The 20922-nt window shown below is 44.5% G+C and overlaps 1 protein-coding gene across 1 annotated transcript in view; it reads left to right on the forward strand.

Moving 5' to 3' along the window:
* Positions 1-20922, forward strand: part of CngA (Cyclic nucleotide-gated ion channel subunit A) — a 67772-nt gene that overhangs the window by 4001 nt on the left and 42849 nt on the right. Inside the window, exon 2 of the mRNA XM_069319913.1 lies at positions 4698-4832. Within this exon, the coding sequence (XP_069176014.1) occupies positions 4698-4832 (135 nt within the window). The remainder of the gene's footprint in view (positions 1-4697; positions 4833-20922) is intronic.

Genomic DNA, 20922 nt, shown 5'->3' on the forward strand with positions numbered 1-20922 from the left:
TAATTACTAGAGTGACAGCCATCACTGCTGCTACTCATCCTTATATATAAATATATTTAAATAAATTGTATATATACATATGAGCAATGCTTGATTTGCCCCCAAGCACATATATCACTTTGACCCCCTGGTGGATTCGAACCCAGGCTACCTGGAGGTCTCCCCATCGACAGCACTGATACTCTATCACTCATATTCGGAGTACTTTTTAAAGGGTCCCGGTAGTACAGTCGGGGTTCGCTCTCGACTCAATCGAGAAATCCTGGTTCGAATCCTGCGCCCGGACTGAAAAGTTTGGGAGCGCTTTCTATCACCTAATGTTCCTGTCCACCTAGGTACCCCAGGAGTCAATCAGCTTGTTGCGAGGTTGGATTCTGGGGAGGGGTCATTAATTAGACCCTTAGGGGGGGAGGGGGACCTTGATATAAGCCTAACTTGTACCTAGTGTATAAATTGGCTGACTGTCCCCCGATATAATAAATTACTATTATGAATTGTGAATAGAATAGTGTAGGGAAGTTTATAGAATGGGATTTTGGATTTATGTATGGGTAAAGGATAAGAGCAGGATTTTCGTAGGGATAATTGGAGAGCATTTAGTGCTAATGAAGAGGGATTTACGGCTAGAGGGATTGAGTGGGCGTTCTTGTACCTGTCAGTGTGAGGAGAGAGAGAGAGAGAGAGAGAGAGAAAGAGAGAGAGAGAGAGAGAGAGAGAGAGAGGGAGAGGGAGAGGGAGGGCGGGAGGGAGAAGGGAGAGCAAGATGGAAAGGGAGCGAGAAGGCGAAGAATGCGACATCCATCGTTGCCAAACTCCTTCACTATCCTCGACACCAAACATTAACTCCTGTACTTTATACCTAAGTTAACCGCTCGTAACGTAACCTTACCTAGCCTAGCCTATCCCAACGTTACATTACGTAACTTAACCTAACTCAACCAAGCCTAACTTTACCTTATCATAATCTTGCCTAACAAACTTCTAATCTAACCAGCTTAATCTAACCCAACTTACATTTGATTTAGATTAGGTTAATAGTGTAACCTAATCTAGAACAAAATCCTTTTTTTTTTTGCTTTAATCAACTTGTATATCTTTTTTTCATTATTTTTGCTTATATAATTATTATTTTTCTTGAATTCGACTTCAATTATATTACTTATTATGTCCCCCACACATAAAACACACCTGGCTTAACATATGAAAGGAAATATGTATATATAATATGTACGAGATGGAAAGAAAAGAGGAGAAACAAAAATAACGAAAGAGGAAGGGATGAAAAATATATAGACATTATTAAAGATATTTGGGGGGCCCATACGGCTGAGTGGACAGAACTCAGGGTTCGTAGTCCCAAGGGTCCGGGTTCTATCTCCGGCGGAGGCGGAAACAAGTGGGCAGAGTTTCTTTCACCCTGATGAAGCTGTTCATTTAGCAGTAAATAGGTACCTGGAAGTTAGACAGCTGCTACGGGCTGCTTTCTGGGGGTGTGTGCGCATGGAAATTAGGATTAAAGGACCCGCCTGAAATGCTATGCATGCTAGTGGCTGTACAAGAATGTAAGAACTTTTTATATGTAAATAAATAAATAAAAAATAAACATACAGACACGAATAAATACTAAATTGAAAATCAAAACAGTGTGGAGGGAATAAGCAAAAAGATTTTTTTTCAAATTCACTATCACAGTTTTTAATTCCTACTATATTTAAAGAGCATTACATTATTATAAGAGAACTTTGTCCGGAGCGAGGAACATGTTAATGGTCATATATAAAACACGATGAAATTTACTTTTTTAATCGGTTTTCTGTGGTGACGCGAGAGAGAGAGAGAGAGAGAACGGAATTTCCAAGTTTGTTTTCTAACGCAGACTATTACAATATTTACCATAGCCATGTTTTGATTCCAAATAAGTAAAGCGTCTTGAAGAAATGATACTTGCTTCATGTGTGTAAACCGTGAAATAAGCTGTTTCTTCATCTGTCCAAACACGATAAACATCGACACTAATTTTATACATATCAGTATTATTCATGATACATATATATATTGCACTAGTTACATATAATTAAATCATATTAGAACTTTTTTGGGCATGGGCCAAAGGTTTCTCTCTCAACACAAGCCTCCTCCTACTTGTGGCCTCCGCAACTTGTCGCGGGACAAATAGGGTTCCAGTAGTACAATCGGATTCGTTCTCGACACACAGTCGAAAATTCCGGGATCGAATCCTGGGCGGGACAGAAATGGTTGGGGGGGACATCTCCTTACACCTAATGCTACTGTTCACCTAGCAGTGAGTAGGTACTCAGGAGTTAGTCAGTTTGTTGTGGGGGTTGCATCCTGGGCGGGGTCAGTAATTCGGCCATGGGGAAGGGGACCTCGATAAAAAAAAAGCCAAACACGTATGAATACACTCTGGCTTCCTGTCCCCCGACGCAGTGAATTAACTTGTGATGAAGAGCACAGAAGCGCACAGGAGAAGGCTTGTAGTTATTTACCAATCCACTTGAAACACTGCTTGCCCTTGGTTTCAAACATTAATTGCCTTCGTCGGAGACAGGCAGCCAATACATTGGTTTATAGAGTTCTTGTCCCCCTTAGCCCAACTATTAGCTTTCCCAAGCATGCAAGCTACAGAAATAGCTAATTTTGTGGGAGAACCAATTTTACTACTTAGGGAACAAAGGTATCAGGTGAAAGGAAACATGCCCAATCGTTTCTAACCTGCCGAGGATTGAACCCGGGTCCCTCTGGTTGTAAGCCAGTCACACTAACCAGTGAGCTAGAGGGCTCGCACAGCAGGAACTACTGTTAACAGCCCTATGGACATATAAGCACTTTAAAGAAATATTTTTTTGTGTCAACAGCAAGAATCGTCAATGCCAGCAAATCAGTTTAGGTTAAGAAAGTGAGTGAATGTGTTCATAGAGAGCTTGGCACAGTTGTGACGGGGAGAGAGCCACCCCTAACGGAATTAATTGCACTGAGTTCCCATGACAATGTCCGCCAACCCCACATTTGACTCATATGAAGGGAAGTAAATGAAGAAATAATTTGGATAAAGAACACTCATTAATGTAATGAAGAAAGACGATAACGACATTATAAAAAAGTGACAGATACTTGTTCTTAATTACCTTTCCCTCCCATCATCTAATTCTCATACCAGTGAGATCAATGTAAATATATATTTACAATATATATACAATATATTACATAAGGCGATATAGACAGGCTCGTTAATTTCATGCTCTACAAGGCCTTTGAATTCAAGTTCCTATTCACTGACTTCTGGTCAAACTGAGACCTAAACAAAGGTACGACAAGCATCGCCGGTGAGGTTAATGTCTCTTGAGACACGTGACGTCTCCCTCCTTTATTACGAGTAAATATCTTTCTTAATCTGAGCAACATGAGGTGTATAACTGCGGAATTCCCTGTTTTGATTGATTAACAGTGGGCCTGTCCTAATTGTTAGTTTCCAAGCCTACCCAAGAGAAGGCTTAATGTCCCATTTCCCCTTGATAGCCGAGTGCTGAACGCCGCCCCGTTATATTCAAGCCTCGAGAATGGTCCTAAACTGTCTCCTCCCTAGAATTGGAGTCTTCAGGATGGTCCTAAACTGTCTCCTCCCTAGAATTGGAGTCTTCAGGATGGTCCTAAACTGTCTCCTCCCTAGAATTGGAGTCTTCAGGATGGTCCTAAACAGTCTCCTCCCTAGAATTGGAGTCTTCAGGATGGTCCTAAACTGTCTCGTCCACAGAATCCATCTCGAAGGTGGTCTTGAACTTTCTTCTTGGATCTCATGTCTTGCTCTGACTCTCCAAGGTGACGTGTTGTTCCGGGTGACCTCGTCACATTGGCTGCATGAGGGGTGAATCTTCATTGAATCGAAAGGAATTTCTCCAACGGGTGAAGTTACAAGTTTTTCCAAAGGTATAGGAGAGTAAATTGTCTTTTAAATATACACCTGAGCAGCATTGTTCTTCAAACCCTACCTATACCTCGGAAACTCAAGAGAACACATTGCTTTACCGTTCATATATATAATGTTCCATACTATCATGTATACAAAGACCCAAAACATTCTCTAATCATAGATTGCACACATGTCAAAATCTAGCGTTAAGCATGTTAGCGGGAGATAAGAAAGGGTACTAGATAGACTATTAACTCAAATGGGGAGGAGTTATTCGTAGGATGTAACTGTATGATGGCTCCTGAGGTCCCTTGAGGTCACTATACCTTACGGTCCCCACTGTATTCCACACTGTAACTTGCTCTGGGTATCGCGTCATCAACGGTGCAAATATTATAATTACAAAAACTAGTGAACATCTCCTTTTAATCCTAAATTACTTATAATGAACCACAGCTCAGCCAAGTGCTTGAAACAACGATTGAGGGGGTTTAGTAAAGTACAAAATATTGTCAAGACAGCAAATACTGCACCACCACCACCATCATCACCACATACACTACCACTGACACCTCTAAATGTAATATCAATAACGCAATCACATACAACACCACCACACATAACTCCACACACACCACCACCACACACAACATCACACACAGCACCACCACACAACTCCACACACAACACCACCACACACACAACATCAACACCCTCCCTCCTCCATCAAGCAGCAATAAATCTCACTAGACTATGTGTTCTCCAACAGCCGAGGAGGGCGGCAGGGGCAGGGACTGGCGAAGACGCTGGGGAAACCCCTCAGGGCTCAGTGAGTGGGGTCACGACCCTTGACCTCTCACAGAGACACCCCCTCCACCACCCCCCTGAACTCCAAGATCATGAGGTAAAGTACCCCTCATATTTTCCTAATATGATTACTCTAATGTTAGTCTGATTCAATTTTATTAATTATTTTTTTTATTTATCAAACTTTTTCGTTTTTTATATTCATAAATATTATCATTATTTGTTAATTATTTATATAATTATTAAGGAATTTTACATTCATTTTAGAATCATTATGTCACCGGTAATAATACCAGGAGGAACTGATATAGTGGTGGTTCTTCTTGGTGGTAAATATCAGCATCTATTGGTTATCCTGAGTATTCCTTAAGATTCCTCAGTATTTCTTAATATTCCTCAGTATTTCATAAGACACGTCAGCACCCCATATGGTTGTTTTAAAGTGTCTCAGCACGCTTTAAAAGTTCCTCAGCATTCTAACAGTTTCCTCGGTACAACTTATAATCCAGGAAGTTCTCCAATATATATCTCAATATTCTACACATTTCATCAGGTTTCTGTACGTTGACCAGACCACACACTAGAAGGTGAAGGGACGACGACGTTTCGGTCCGTCCTGGACCATTCTCAAGTCGATTGTGAGAATGGTCCAGGACGGACCGAAACGTCGTCGTCCCTTCGCCTTCTAGTGTGTGGTCTGGTCAACATTCTTCAGCCACGTTATTGTGACTCATCGCCTGCACAAGTTTCTGTACGATTCCAAATTATTGCTCAAGATTCCTTGATGTACGTCAGTGTTTGTCAAGGTTCTATATTATTTCCCAAAGATTTCTCAGTGTGTCACATTGTCTTCCCGGCTCGGAGTCTTCTTTGGAATAATTACTTCTTGGTGTTTCTCATTACTCCTCTGAATTTCTCAGACTTTCTTGACGCTCTTTAAGGCTCCTTAAGACTTAGCATGCTTTCCCGACAGAGAATTATGTAAGATTAATTTGCAACTTCCCAAACAGAAGCACAGTCTGTGCACTGTATAACAAAGTCAAAGTTGTTGACTTTCAAAGTCAACAACAAAAATTTATGTGATTTTTTTTAGGCATGAAGATCTCTGGATTTTGCTATCGAGATAAAAAAGATCGAATTCAACGCTTTTTGTAGCTAGAGAATTCGGTAAAGCTTGCATATATTTGGTACCAATTACCACATAAGTCTACGGAATGTGCCCTCCATGTTTCATTATCTGACACCTAATCATCTATGTTGATAAATGATATGCTATTACAAAATAAATATGCAATATAATAGGCATTCTTGCAATAGATTTATTACAAGAATATTTGTTACACGAGTTACTTCCTGATAGTATGTATTGAATTTCTGTGAAGACACAATTTGCTCAATTAAACATAGAAGTGGAAAAACAGTTTAGAAGTGGAGCCCAGTGGACTTATAAATACAATTGCGTATGTGTGCTTTTACTTCTTGCAAAGTAAAGAAGACAGACATGAATTCCTTAGCTTATTTTGGGGTGAATGTGCAAACCTTCTAGCAGAGAGGAGAGAGAGATATATTAATAATATCTATTATAAATATATCTATAATATCTTTTATAATAATAGAATTAATCAGATGTTGAGTGAAAAAGGGAGATGGGAAAACATGAATTTTCAGGGGGTATACGTTTTCTCTTATCTCTGGGCTCTGTCGCCTCCATGAGGTCCCTTTCCTTGTGTATATGTGTGTGTGTACTCACCTAGTTGTGTCTGCAGGATCGAGCATTGACTCTTGGATCCCAGGTGTGTGTGTGTGTGTGTGTCCAGTCCACGTTCACCCATGTTCGGTCCAGGTCACCGGTTGTTAAGAGTCAGAGGGTTTCACGGGGTCATTTGATTACCAAGAGGTCACGAGGACTTCAAAATAAATTCAAACACTTTCTTGCAAGAAGTGCCGGACCAACCTGATGGTAGTGGTTATGTTGGCCTGCGAGCCACTCCAAGCAATAGTCTGTTTGACCAATATATCACAAGTCAAGCCTTGCCTCAGGCCAGGCTTGATTAAAGGAACTCTCAGAACCCACTCCAGATGTGACCTAAGTATGTGGCATATACGAGAAACCGAATTTACTCTACCTAGCGTCACAAGGTACAGTGGACCATCACACAAGGTACAGTGGATCGTCACACAAGGTACAGTGGATCGTCACACAAGGTACAGTGGACCGTCACACACGATACAGGCGACCGTCACACAAGGTACAGTGGACCGTCACACAAGGTACAGTGGACCGTCACACAAGGTACAGTGGACCGTCACACAAGGTACAGTTGACCGTCACACAAGGTACAGTTGACCGTCACACAGGGTACAGTGGACCGTCACACAAGGTACAGTGGACCGTCACACGAGGTACAGTGGATCGTCATACAAGGTACAGTGGACCGTCACACCAGAGATTAACATCCACAGTCATCCAGGATGACGTGAAGGGAATGCTCACAATAAGGTCCTTCCACACCGGCGCACTTCCCCTCCTACACTCCATAACCATCTGTCCTTTCCTAACCCTATATCCACCCCGTCCTCCACGACGCACTAAGTGGGAAACCTTCACTACAGTTGCCGCCACTTCCTTCAGCCTCTCCCTCATTCATCCTTCTTAACACGCCCATGTCGGCCACGGATAAGAAGATTTCCTCCCTCCACAACACTCGCCGGAACAGATTTCTCCCATCAGGCTGCTCTCCTGATCCCCAGTCGCGTCAACTCTGCCAGAACCTCGGCCTTCCTTCCCTTTATTCCCTACCCTATTAACCTTGCCTTCTCCTCCTTACTCTTCCCCCTCCCTCTTACTCCCTTTCCCTCCTACTTGTTGCCTTTTACTCATCCCTTCCTCATCCATCATTCTTCGGATCAGACTGTTAAAGAAGTCGTCCTTCACATATAGCGCCAAGGGCGAGGATGACTGAAAACAGACCAAGATGCGCTGGAAAAATAAGCATAGAAGTCACATGTAATCTAACTATACTATCCTAACTATAACATGTATCATGTTATGTTACATGATACAGTTTAGCATGAGCTAAATGAGCTAGTTTAGCATGCTTTAGTATGCGAGAATAGAAAGAGTCGGTCATTCTTCCCATAGTTCACCCTGTCCTCGTACGTTTTCTTTGTTTCATCAGTAAGATCTTCACTACTTATACAGCCATCTCATTTTTTTTAATTGTTTTGACCGCTGATTTGAATGCGGCTTTACGTCCGCCATTCTCGAAGAGTTTGTTACTGCTTTTGTTAATATTGTATTGTGTTGTTATTTGTCCTACACGATTGAACCTTCCCCTTGACTTTCTAGTTCTTCAACTTCGATATTCTGACCCTCTCACTCACATCCCAACTTCTTTCTGCCCAAACTGTTTCCCTGCCTTCCCTCTCCCTCCCTTCCCTCACACTGCCTTCCCTCTCCCTCCCTTCCCTCACACTGCCTAACCTCTCCCTCCCTTCCCTCACACTGCCTAACCTCTCCCTCCCTTCCCTCACACTGCCTTCCCTCTCCCTCCCTTCCCTCACACTGCCTTCCCTCTCCCTCCCCACCCTCTCCCTCCCCACCCTCTCTCTCTCCAATCTCCTGTTCGCGACTCGGATTTGCCTCCTGACCTCAATGACCCCAAACTCGCAATCGCCGATCCTGTGACCTTCGAGTCACTTACCCCTAATACTTCTGACCTCCTCCCCACACCTTCCCATTCCCATCCACCATCCACCCTATCCTAGGGGCCTCGTAGCCTGGTGGATAGCGCGCAGGACTCGTAATTCTGTGGCGCGGGTTCGATTCCCGCACGAGGCAGAAACAAATGGGCAAAGTTTCTTTCACCCTGAATGCCCCTGTTACCTAGCAGTAAATAGGTACCTGGGAGTTAGTCAGCTGTCACGGGCTGCTTCCTGGGGGTGGAGGCCTGGTCGAGGACCGGGCCGCGGGGACACTAAAGCCCCGAAATCATCTCAAGATAACCTCAAGATAACTACCCTTCCAACCCATTCCCTCCTATTCCCAATAATCCATCAAGGTCCAGACGGCAGTCTCCACCACCCTCCCCATCCGTCCAAGAACCCTATTATTCCCTTTGTAGTAAATATTGGAGCGTAAACGAGATTAGTGCCCAAGCCAGTGGGAAAACAATTACAAATGTATTCATGGTATGTGACTGAGTGTTCGGGGCCCAGGAGCCAGCACCCGCCGTGGCGCGTGTCGTCGCGATAGCAAGTTATCCCAGGTGCTATTTCCTGCTGTCTGTGTCTCTCCTCGCACGGGAAATGAATCACTCTGGTATCGTAGCCATGAAGTAATCTGTGTTCCTCCAGCATCCAGATTTAACCCGCCAACTTTATCCCATTTTCTATTATGAGATTCGAGGTTTTAAAATTTTGGGGGTTACCTTGAGCGGATGAGGGTTTCTATTTGTGCGTGGGAGGGATAGGAGGTGGGATAGGATAGGATAGGAGGTGGGAGCGGAGGAGGGGGTTCCATTTGTAGGATGTTAAGAAGCCTTTTATTCCTAGACTGCATTTACAATATTAAAGTATCTTTCCCACCAAATTCCGGTTTGTTTATATTTTCATTTTTATCAGATAACATGTTCAAATCATTTTCTATTACTCTGTCGTATTTCATTGTAAAGATGTGATATAAATTGACCTCAACCACCTTATCGTCAGGTCATTCCCAGTGTACACTGCTCATTCGTACTCTGAAGCAGTACTGCTTTACAGCTTGTGTCCGCCACTAGTATTTCTCACCTGTAACAGTCTCTCTCAAGAGTCCTATACGTATCTGGTATTGTCCAAGTCTCATGTTTCCTGAATTTGCCCTGTGTGTGTAGGTGTTGTGATGGCTGTGGGTGGGTATTGTACGCCTTTGTTCGGTGGCCGGGTTTATGGGTTGTTGGGCGGATTCGTGTAGATTGTTGGGCGGATTGGTGTGGATGGGTGTGTGTGTTGTGAGTGTGTGCGTGTGCCTGTGCACGCAAGCGTGCGAGAGTGTTAGCACCACTAGGTATCTACTTGCCTCCCACCCAAATACCGCTCAAGGAAGCCTGGGACGAGTCCCCGGACAACTTTTTGCAAACGTGTGGGATTGAACCACAATAACATCTCCTTCAGAATCCTTCACATACAGGAGCCTGCGGAAAGTTATCCCTGTCGCCAGCCCACAGAATCAAAAAGTTAACCAGATTTTCTCGTTGCCCCTGAAAAGTATTTCTTATTTTCTATTGTACTTCTTCGGTTTCTTAAATCGCGTAAATCTTTAGCGATCTCCCACGACTCTCGGGACATTCTTAACTGGTGTATGTTATGTGATTTGGTCTTGGAATATATTGAACATTTTCAGTAAGAATAGATCAAGGATTTTACTGGTTATTACTTGTGAAAAAATATTTGCTATTGTTGTAGCTTCTTCTACAGCTGATGTTAGTGTCTGCACATCCTACTTCAGCTTTAAGTCATCTGTTCCCTGATCATCAAAGATTGTTACTTCAGCTTCTGTTGCTTCTGTTGCTTCTGTTATTGATGCAGCTGCTGCTCCTGATGCTGTTGCTTCTGTTATTGATGCAGCTGCTGCTCCTGATGCTGTTGCTTCTGTTATTGATGCAGCTGCTGCTCCTGATGCTGGAGCTTCTGTTGCTTCTGTTATTGATGCAGCTGCTGCTCCTGATGCTGGAGCTTCTGTTTCTTCTATTATTGATGCAGCTGCTGCTCCTGATGCTGGAGCTTCTGTTGCTCCTGTTGTTGATGTTGTTGCTATCAATCCAACTTCAGTTTAATCTCGTATTGCTGCTGCTGTTAATGGTGAAGCTGTTACTGCAACTGTTCCTTCCCTTCCTCATGCACCCTTTCTATTCCTCTTCCCTTTAGCTCATCTCCTTACACTTCATCCTCTTCTTTCTTCCTTCTAGTTCTTGTCAACACTTGCTTTCTGTTGTGCTTTATTTATATTTTTTTTATTTATATATACAAGAGTTCTTACATTCTTGTACAGCCACTAGCACGGGCGTTTCGGGCAGGTCCTTAATCCTAATATTCCCTGGAATACGACCCGCCAAATCGTTTAACAACCAGGGATCATTTTATTGTTGGGTAAACAGAGACTACAGTTAAGGATTGACGCCCAGTAAATCCTTTCCCGGACAGGATACGAACCTCAGGACAAAGCGCTTGCGAAACGCCAGGCGAGTGTCTTACCACTACACCATGGGGACTGTTTTCATGTCCTGTCCTCAGGTCTCGTGCGTCTGGCAGAGTACGATACTTTTGTCAGTATTCACAGGCATCGGACGTGATGTGCGCTGATTGGTCCTTCTTTAAAGTGACCTCCACTAGTGCCTCCTTCTCACTTTAATTCCTAGACTTCTTGGTTAAAATGATTGCTGATTGGTCCATAAAGGCGTTTGCTGGTTGGTCCCTTGTCTCCGTATCGTTTTTGATTCACCTGGACTGGTCGGTATAAACGAACAACTGTCTCGTTTCCTGCAGGGTCGATGGTCGATCCCCGATGGTCCAGGTGATTGGGCATTGTTTCTTTATTTCTTCGTCATATCCCAGTTCCTGGTCCTCAAATCCCCCGCCCGAGGGCGTATAGTTATGCTGGCATTGTGCTTTGTCCTAATTGCCTAACCTTGCCTCCTGTTTCATCTTCTGATTGGTTCTAGGCTATTTAATTAACGTTAGGCGCTTGTTTGCGTTTGCTTCCTATAGTCATTATTGATTGGTTAACCTTCTGAATAGTTTTTATATTGCCACATATCCACTATACCACTTGCTGATTGGTTCTTGCTAATTATAAAGCTCCCTGATTGGTCTCCGCCAAATTCTGCCCGGTGTATGGGTCTTCGTGTGACCAATCAGAGGGCGACGTATCCCATAGGAGTGGATTCCGGGGGTCTCACGGCACATTAAGGGACCTTAGAGCCGAGCACCAACACACTCAGGCTACCTCCTGATGGGGTTACTGTGTGTAACTGTTACTGTCTTGAGAATAATTAAGTGGTAGAGAAAATGATTTGTCACTAGATATAGTATGGTGGACATACTATATGGAGAGAGAGAGAGAGAGAGAGAGAGAGAGAGAGAGAGAGAGAGAGAGAGAGAGAGGGAGAGGGAGAGAGAGGGGGAGAGAGGGAGAAGGAAGAGAGGTGAAAGAAGGGGGGAGAATGGAGGTGAAAGAAGGGAAGAAGGAAAAAAAGAAACAGGAGGGGAAAGAAGATTCTGGTGGTGAAGTGTTAAGACGTTTCCTGAATTTACCTGAACATCACCATCAATCTAGTGGTCTCGACGGGGACTGGAACCCGGCGGCTTGTCAAAGGTCACCCAATTTTTCCTATTGATATTTTCTAACTGGACTTTGAACTGCATGAATGTAGTCTTTTTATTCAAAAAATATCTAACAAATTATACTTTTTTTATCCACTTCGAGAACGTCTCGGCTACGGGTATAGACTGGTTACCCAAAGATTGTGTTGGTGTCTCTAGCTTGCCCTTAGACAGTTCAGTCAGCCACAAGGAGCGTCTTAACGAGTCTCGTTCGCAATAAGGCAATTTGACCAGCCTTAAAGAATGTATTGATGACTTTAACTCATTCTAAAACATTTTAAACAGCTACAAGGAGTGTTAAGATGTCTTTAACTCGTTATCAGACAGTGTGAACAGCCAAAGGAAATAAGTTGATGACTTAACCAGCTACAAAATGTTTGTTGATGCCCAAACCTTGCCCACAGACGGTGTGGAGAGCCCCACAGACGGTGTGGGGAGCACCACAGACGGTGTGGGGAGCCCCACAGACGGTGTGGGGAGCCCCACAGACGGGGTGGTGCTGCCTCCCCTGCCTGCACAACCGCGGCCTCGAAGCATGCATTTACCCATTGATGTATTGATTTAAAGTCTTTCTAATTTTGTCATCATCATCATCATCTCCTTAACTCCCCTCTTTTCAGGCTGCCTTGCTCCTAATACCATTGTCATCCCTTATCTCCCCTCACCCTAAATAGCCTATCTACCCTAACCCCCCCCCCCCTTAAGCTTCCCGCTCTCTTAGTCCTTTCAGAATGCCCAAATGCCCATTTCATCTATACCCTACACCTGCACACTCGCTTTTTTTTCAGTTTATTTCGCCTTACATGTGCTTTGAGTCCCTTCACCCGTCCCCACACTCTCTCTCCCCCTGTTACCCCTTCCCTATTAACCCCCTTCCCTATTAACCCCCTTCCCCATTAACCCCCTTCCCCACAATTGCCATCCGGCATGACATGGTTGTAGCAATCAAGTATCGAACGGAGGACCATCGGCTCGCTTACCAATCGCGAAGGAAAGTCTAAGCAATCCTACAACATAGGGGTGATGTATCTCTAAATCCTTCCCCCTTTCCCCCCAATCATTTCCAGGCAGGAATGACCGCCAATAACCCCTCCAGAGTTCGCTAATAGACGTCCCCTCGCTAAAGATGTAATTCCTCCCCCCTTCGTGATGTACAGCAAGGCATTGACCATCAATAACCGCGTTACGAAATGTGAAGGCAGCGTTGGGGGGACTGGTTGACGCTGCCGGGGCTGCCACCTGTTGGCTCCTGCCTCTCAATGATTCCCTCTCCCAGACCCCGCTTTTTTTCAATCTTGCACGTAAGCCAATTCCTCTTTTTTCTGTATCTCGCTCCCTTCTCTCTCTCTCTCTCTCTCTCTCTCTCTCTCTCTCTCTCTCTCTCTCTCTCTCTCTCTCTCTCTCTCTCTCTCTCTCTCTCTCTCTCTCTCTCTCTTTCTCTCTCTCTCTCTCTCTCTCTCTCTCTCTCTCTCTTCTTTTTCGTTATTCCACACTACTTGTCTCATTGTTTTCACTGGTTTCTGTCTCCCTTTCCACATGTCCTGTTCAGTCTACGTGCGCCTACTCCCTCTTGGTGACCCCTCCCTCCAGGATCTTCCTTTCCTCCCTCCATCCCACCCTCCCTCCCACTCTCCCTCTGCCGTGAGTGACGGGTGGCTGCCGTCCCCAAACGTGTATGAGCGTGTCTCCGGCCCCTGCCTCTCACTCTGCCTCTCACTCTCACTTGGGCACCAGGCTGGTGCTGAGTGAGCAACGCTGCGTCCCGCGCTCCGAGACACCCCTCTCCCTCTCCCTCTCTCTCCCTTCCTCTTCCTCCTTTTCCATCTTCTCTTCTCCACAACGTCAGGAGATATCTCTACAGGTGAGGAGATTGCTTGGGAATACGAGGGATACAACTGTATGGCGACTTACACTAAGGATGGAAGACCCAGCGGAGACCACAGGAGACCTTTCGTGAAAATAAGGAGACCGTCTCTAAATGATTAGAAATCTCTCGCTAGAGACCATTGGCGATACCGAAGCTTGGAGATCCTTCGCTAAACAAGTCTAAAGCCATTGAGACATCAGAAACACTCCCAAAATAGAGTCCCTGAAGGCCTGCAAACCCCATAGGAAGCGACAACAGGAGGAGATTAGAGACTCCGGTGAAATGTTGAAGGGACATGGCGAGGGAATATACTTTGACATGAAAGAATATTTTCATGTCAAATGTCGCCATGGCCAGACCGACCACCACCATCACCACGACGACGACGACAAACAAAGCGACGACCACAGCGACAGTGACTACTTCAGGAGGTCACGCAGCAGCGACGACTGCCGGAGTGACCCACCATCGCCCCCCCAAGTAACACATCTTCAACAACTGTGACAACGACCAAGCCAGCGACGACTACATTATACCACGAACAGCAGCGATGACCGGACACGACGAGGTGTTTACAGCGTGTGTGTGTGTGGGATGGGGAGCAGGAAACGGCACAAGTGGAATGTCGTTGTGGTTATTGTCGTGTAGTGTCTCCTGCCAGCCTCCTGCTTCTCGTTAGTTTGCCCTGAGGGGTCTTGTGCCCCTCCTCGTCCTTCCCCTCGTCCTCTCCCTCGTTCTCCCCCTCGTCCTCCTCCATTTGCCCACCTCTCTTCCTCTTTCACCCCTCTTTCTCTTCGCTACCTGAATTATAATGCGCCAGTTCAATATTCTTGATACGTTTCTCAGTAATAGAAAAAGTCAGAGACTGATTCCGTTGTAAACAATCAAAACGTATTAGAGTTGCTGTTAAGAAACTTTAAATTGTATGACCTCATTAGGGCAAGGAAATTGAACTTCCCCTTTGCGCAGTGGACAGACGCAGTATCGTAGGGAATGGAGGAACGGGATAGGAATACAGTTATCGTGTGAAGAATATAGGTATCTAGTGACAACTTGTGTGGACATTTAAGGGCCTCGTGAGAAAATTGAGGGTACCGTGAGAAAATTTAGGATACCATGAAAATATTTAGGGTACCATAAGAAAATTGAGGGTACCGTGAGAAAATTTAGGATACCATGAAAACATTTAGGGTACCATAAGAAAATTGAGGGTACCGTGAGAAAATTTAGGATACCATGAAAACATTTAGGGTACCATAAGAAAATTTAGGGTGCCGTGAGAAAATTTAGAATACCATGAAAACATTTAGGGTACCATAAGAAAATTTAGGGAACCGTGAGAAAATTTAGGGTACCGTGAGAAAATTGAGGGTGCCGTGAACAAAATGAAGTGCATTGACAAGAACCAGAACTTAATGAGTAAAACGAAGGTACATAAACCCATCAATGTGTCGGCAAGGAAAACATTATTAAATGAGGAGAATGCAAATGAGTCACAATGGCTGATGCCATTATCAAGTCCTGTGTAAAGAGAGAGTCTGTTGTTGTTGTAGCTTTAGCTACTCAGAACGAAATGTCCATGTAGCACGGGCTATAGTGAGCTCGTAAATCTTAATCTTAATGAAAATTAATCCACCCAAGAGGTGGCACTTGCATGAATAGCCTTAAGAGAGGTTGTTGTTATAGATTAAGCTACTTGGAACAAGTTCCAAGTAGCACGGGCTATGGTGAGCCCGTAACTTACCTGGCACACGAGCGGGGCAAGTAGCACGGGCTATGGTGAGCCCGTAGTGGACTTACCTGGCACAGGAGCCTTAAGAGAGGCAGGAACGGGCCAATAAGTAAGGAAAGACTGAGTCGAGGCGCAAGTACGAGAAGAAGGGAATTTCAAGGAGATGTGGTGCAAGAATAATCACACAAAACAAGGAGGTAAGGTGAGGAACAGGTAAGAGAAGAAGGTAAATCACCTTACCTCCTAGAAATTCCCTTTTTCTCCTATCTGCGCCTCACCTCAATTCTTCCTTAATTATTGGCCCGTGTCTGCCTCTCTCTCACGGGCTATTCATGCCCGTGCCACCTCTTGGGTGGCTTAATCTTCATCAATCAATCTTATCTCCCTAATACACGATAATGGTCCACGTCGGACCAAAACGTCGTCGTTTCTTCCTCTTCTGTTGTGTGGTTTGGTCGTCATATTAGAAAAATGTTGTGAGAATCATCAGAAAAACATGGTTACCTGAGGGGAACTCCAGTGATAGAGGGGATGTCACCGCTAAAGGTGGCACTGCCGCCAAAGGAATTGTCACTTAAAAAGAGGAGTCAGAGTCAAAGAGGTAACTACAGCTAAGGGGAGTAGCTACAGTTAAAGGCACTATAGCTAAGGGGAGTAGCTACAGTTAAGGGCACTACAGCTAAGGGGAGTAGCTACAGTTAAGGGCATTATAGCTAAGGGGAGTAGCTACAGTTAAGGGCACTACAGCTAAGAGGAGTAGCTACAGTTAAGGGCACTATAGCTAAGAAGACATTGCAGTCTCTCTTCGAGAATATTATCCCACTAATCTTCTATAATCTCTCCTCCTATCCATGTTACCGTCCACCATATGTCTTCTCTTCTCACTCTCTTATCGCTAGTCTTTCCTGCCCGTTATTCCACCTTTTCTCTTCCCTCACTTCATCTCCAGCCTCCATTTCCCCTCTCTTCTATATACTCATACTGGTTTAGTGCTTTCCCCTCATACTTATTTATCCCCCCCTCACCTTATCTCTAGCCTCCCCTACTCTCCTTTCCTTTCTCCCCCTTACCTTCCTTCCTAATCACATCACTTACTTTACCTTTCTTCCCCTCTAATAGTACCCCTTCACTCCTCACATTACCCGGCCTCGTCTTTCCCCTTTGTGTCTTTCCCCTTCTCACACTACACGCTCCCTCTTCCCCTTCCCCCCTTACACCTCCCCCTTCCATTTCCCCCCTTCCATCTCCCCCCTTCCATCTCCCCCCCTTACACCTCCCCCCCCCCTTCCCTTTATGTCTTAAGAACACAAAGTTTTCTTTATATTAAAGAAATCTTTTCTCCTAAACGCCGTCATCTGGGAGCTAAAGTGCCTTGTTTCATTTAATTTTTTTCATAAGGGTGAGGAGAGGACGGGTTAGAAAGGATAGAATAATTTAATTTAGGTAAATTTTCATTAAATCGTGTCTCCGCTGACGGCCTGGACTCAGGGCTCGTCAAGCTCTACTTACCAGTTTAAGAATCAGAAATATTAGCAAATTTAGCAAATATGATTTAATTTAAATATAGACTAAATAAGATTGAAATTGGATGCTCCTCAAGTAGTTATATTTTATGATGTTAATGTGAATACTGACATTTAAATATTCATGTTTTTTTTTTAATATTTTGACCAATTTCTGAAATTTAAGTCCATTTTGCTGTGATAATTATGCTTCAGGTAGAAATAATACTAGAGTCATTATGTTAGCCTGTGTTTGTCTTTTTGTGTGTGATGAACCTCAAATATTTAACTGAAAAGGAAATCAGACCAACTCGCACCTCAGGACTTAGAGGGAGAGTTATGAGAGGTGTTCAACACATTTATAAAGTACACGAAACATTTATGTAAAAGTTACGCTGCATATAAAACTGAGCTACTCTGGAATCCAGTGAGGTAAACACGACCCAGTGAAGTGACTTTAAGACCTGGCTCAAGCGTTCTTAATGTCTTAAGTAGCCAACGACGCAGTCAAGTTTATAAGGGGATGATTTGAGAGTCAAAGACGGTATTCAGTACGCGCCCTCCAGAGTGAGATACAACGAATCTCCTTCGTTCGTGTGTACGGGGGGCACGTTCACACCTCCCCCCTACCCCCGTGGTGTGTACGGGAGAAACACACACACACACACCTTTGTGTGTACAGGAGAGAGTAAACACGTCTTTCATCTCACCCACGAGAAGCTGATCAGCTGATCTACCAAAACAAAACCACAGCTGGGATACCTACGCCGAAGAGGTGAGTCTGATTGCTTGTTTGCTGAGTCGACAAGGCATAATTAAAGAGAATAACTTAATTCTTATGTCGTGCCCGATAATAAATAACCCCAAATGTAATATTTTTGTCCGTCTTGTGCTCCTTATCCTGGGGCCAGATTCACGAAAGCACTTACGTAACCACTTACGAACGTGTACATCTTTCCTCAATCTTTCACGGCTTTGCTTACATTTATTAAACAGTTTACAAGCATGAAAACTTTCCATTCAACTGTTGTTATTGTTATAAACAGCCTCCTGGTGCTTCGGAGCTCATTAACTGTTTACTAATTAGAAACAAAGCCGCCAAAGATTGAGAAAATATGTACAGGTTCGTAAGTGTTTGCGTAAGTGCTTTCGTGAATCTGGCCCCAGGTCGGGCCGACACATCGCCAGATTGTCGGCCCGACCTGGATAATCGACTTGAGAATGGTCCAGGACGGACTGAAACGTCGTCGTCCCTTCACTTTCTAGTGTGTGGTCTGGTCAACACATTTCAGCCACGTTATTGTGACTCCTCGTCTGCATCGCCAGATTTCTTTCGTCCCATACATGGGTTAGGTTACATAATGGTAATTCGTACCTGTGTTCTTTTTGTCCCCAAATGAGCACATCTTAGCCATGTTCTTTCTGTTTCTTATTCATATTCTTCTGTTATTTATTATTATAACTCATACCTGAGGGTTTGGAGGGTGGTTATCTTGAGGTTATCTTGAGATGATTTCGGGGCTTTAGTGTCCCCGCGGCCCGGTCCTCGACCAGGCCTCCACCCCCAGGAAGCAGCCCATGACAGCTGACTAACTCCCAGGTACCTATTTACTGCTAGGTAACAGGGGCATTCAGGGTGAAAGAAACTTTGCCCATTTGTTTCTGCCTCGTGCGGGAATCGAACCCGCGCCACAGAATTACGAGTCCTGCGCGCTATCCACCAGGCTACGAGGCCCCTGAGGTGAAGAACAAAATTGATGAATAGTGTTGTAAGTGTTATTTGGGTTAAAGTTGAGAGGGCCGTCTCTATTTTACTTGAGTCGTTGTTAAAGATGGCGGAGAAGAGAGGGGAGGGAGGGTGAGGGGAGAAATTAGAAGGAATAGAGAGAGGAAGGGAGGGAGGAATAATTGTATATAAAGAGGGAGGGAAGGTCCTTCGTCTTGAACACCGCACAAGGGTTCCCCGCTCACCACAACATTCCATGATAATCTCATTTGTTGTTCAAGATACTGGGTACAACACTGGCCAGCCAGTCACGTGTTTCATTCGTGAGGGTAAACATTAGCCAGATAACATTTGTTATTATCTGGGGCCAGATTCACGAAAGCACTTACGCAAACATTTACAAACCTGGACATCTTTTCTCAATCTTTGGCGGCTTTGTTTACAATTATTAAACAGTTAATGAGCTCCGAAGCACCAGGAGGCTGTTTATAACAATAAAAACAATTGAATGGGAAGTTTTCATGCTTGTAAACTGTTTAATAAATGTAACCAAAGCCGTCAAAGATTGAGGAAAGATGTACACGTTCTTAAGTGGTTGCGTAAGTGCTTTCGTGAATCTGGCCCCTGGTATTCCTAACAGAGGGGAAACACCTTTATATATCAATGGGACAGATAAATATACTAAATCTGCTCGATTGGCGACCCTGACATATGTAAACATACTATTGCCGTTAGATTTTGTAGCCTTGAAACACGGACACATACTATGATTGCTGTATTGGCAGCCCTGACACGTGTAAACATGCTGTGACTGCTGTATTGGCAGCCCTGACACGTGTAAACATGCTGTGACTGCTGTATTGGTAGCCCTGACACGTCTAAACATGCTGTGACTGCTGTATTGGCAGCCCTGATACGTGTAAACATGCTGTGACTGCTGTATTGGCAGCCCTGACACGTGTAAACATGCTGTGACTGCTGTATTGGTAGCCCTGACACGTGTAAACATGCTGTGACAGCTGTATTGGCAGCCCTGACACGTGTAAACATGCTGTGACTGCTGTATTGGCAGCCCTGACACGTGTAAACATGCTGTGACTGCTGTATTGGCAGCCCTGACACGTGTAAACATGCTCTGTTGGGCTGGTATCCCTGACAAAGCTAACACACTCTCCCGAGAAGTCTATTGTTGAGAGCCCATGAGATCATTCCTGCTCTTCCACCCCTTGCTCTTTTTCCCTTTCTCTCACTTTCACTTATCCCGTTTCTATCCTTCTCGCCCTCTTGTGTCTTTTCCTCCATTCTCCTTGTTCTTCCAGCAGCCTTTTTTTCTATCGCTTGCAGTTACTCTTAGAAAAACTCTTTTCCTTCTCACCCTCCCTCTCTCGATACATAGATCTCCGTTCTCCCCCTTTCTCTTTATTCTCTCTCTCTCTCTCTCCCTCTCCCTCTCCCTCTCTCTCTCCCTCTCCCTCTCTCTCTCTCTCTCTCTCTCTCTCTCTCTCTCTCTCTCTCTCTCTCTCTCTCTCTCTCTCTCTCTCTCCCTCTCCCTCTCCCTCTCCCTCTCTCTCTCTCTCTCTCTCTCTCTCTCTCTCTCTCTCTCTCTCTCTCTCTCCCTCTCCCTCTCCCTCTCCCTCTCCCTCTCCCTCTCTCTCTCTCTCTCTCTCTCTCTCTCTCTCTCTCTCTCTGGCCAGTTTTGTCTCAATTCTTCCTCTCCACCATCTCACTCTATCTTCATCTTGTTCTCTCTCTTTCTCACTCTCTCCTTCACAGCTTTCACTTCTCACCGTTTCCATTCAGTTAGCCGAATAGGAGCTTCCAATCCTGTTTTCGGGTAACGAGTCATATTGAAGAAATTACAGACCAAGCCCCAGGAAAGCCGGGTCACTTTTCCCCTCAATGGTAACCGGACTCGGAATTTTTAATCGAAGAAAAGGTTTTTAACACGTGTGAGGGGAGCGGATTATGTGTATTATATTGTTCATTAATCACTCACGT

This window comes from Procambarus clarkii, chromosome 94 (assembly GCF_040958095.1).
Source record: "Procambarus clarkii isolate CNS0578487 chromosome 94, FALCON_Pclarkii_2.0, whole genome shotgun sequence".
Classification (NCBI taxonomy): Eukaryota; Metazoa; Arthropoda; class Malacostraca; order Decapoda; family Cambaridae; genus Procambarus; species Procambarus clarkii.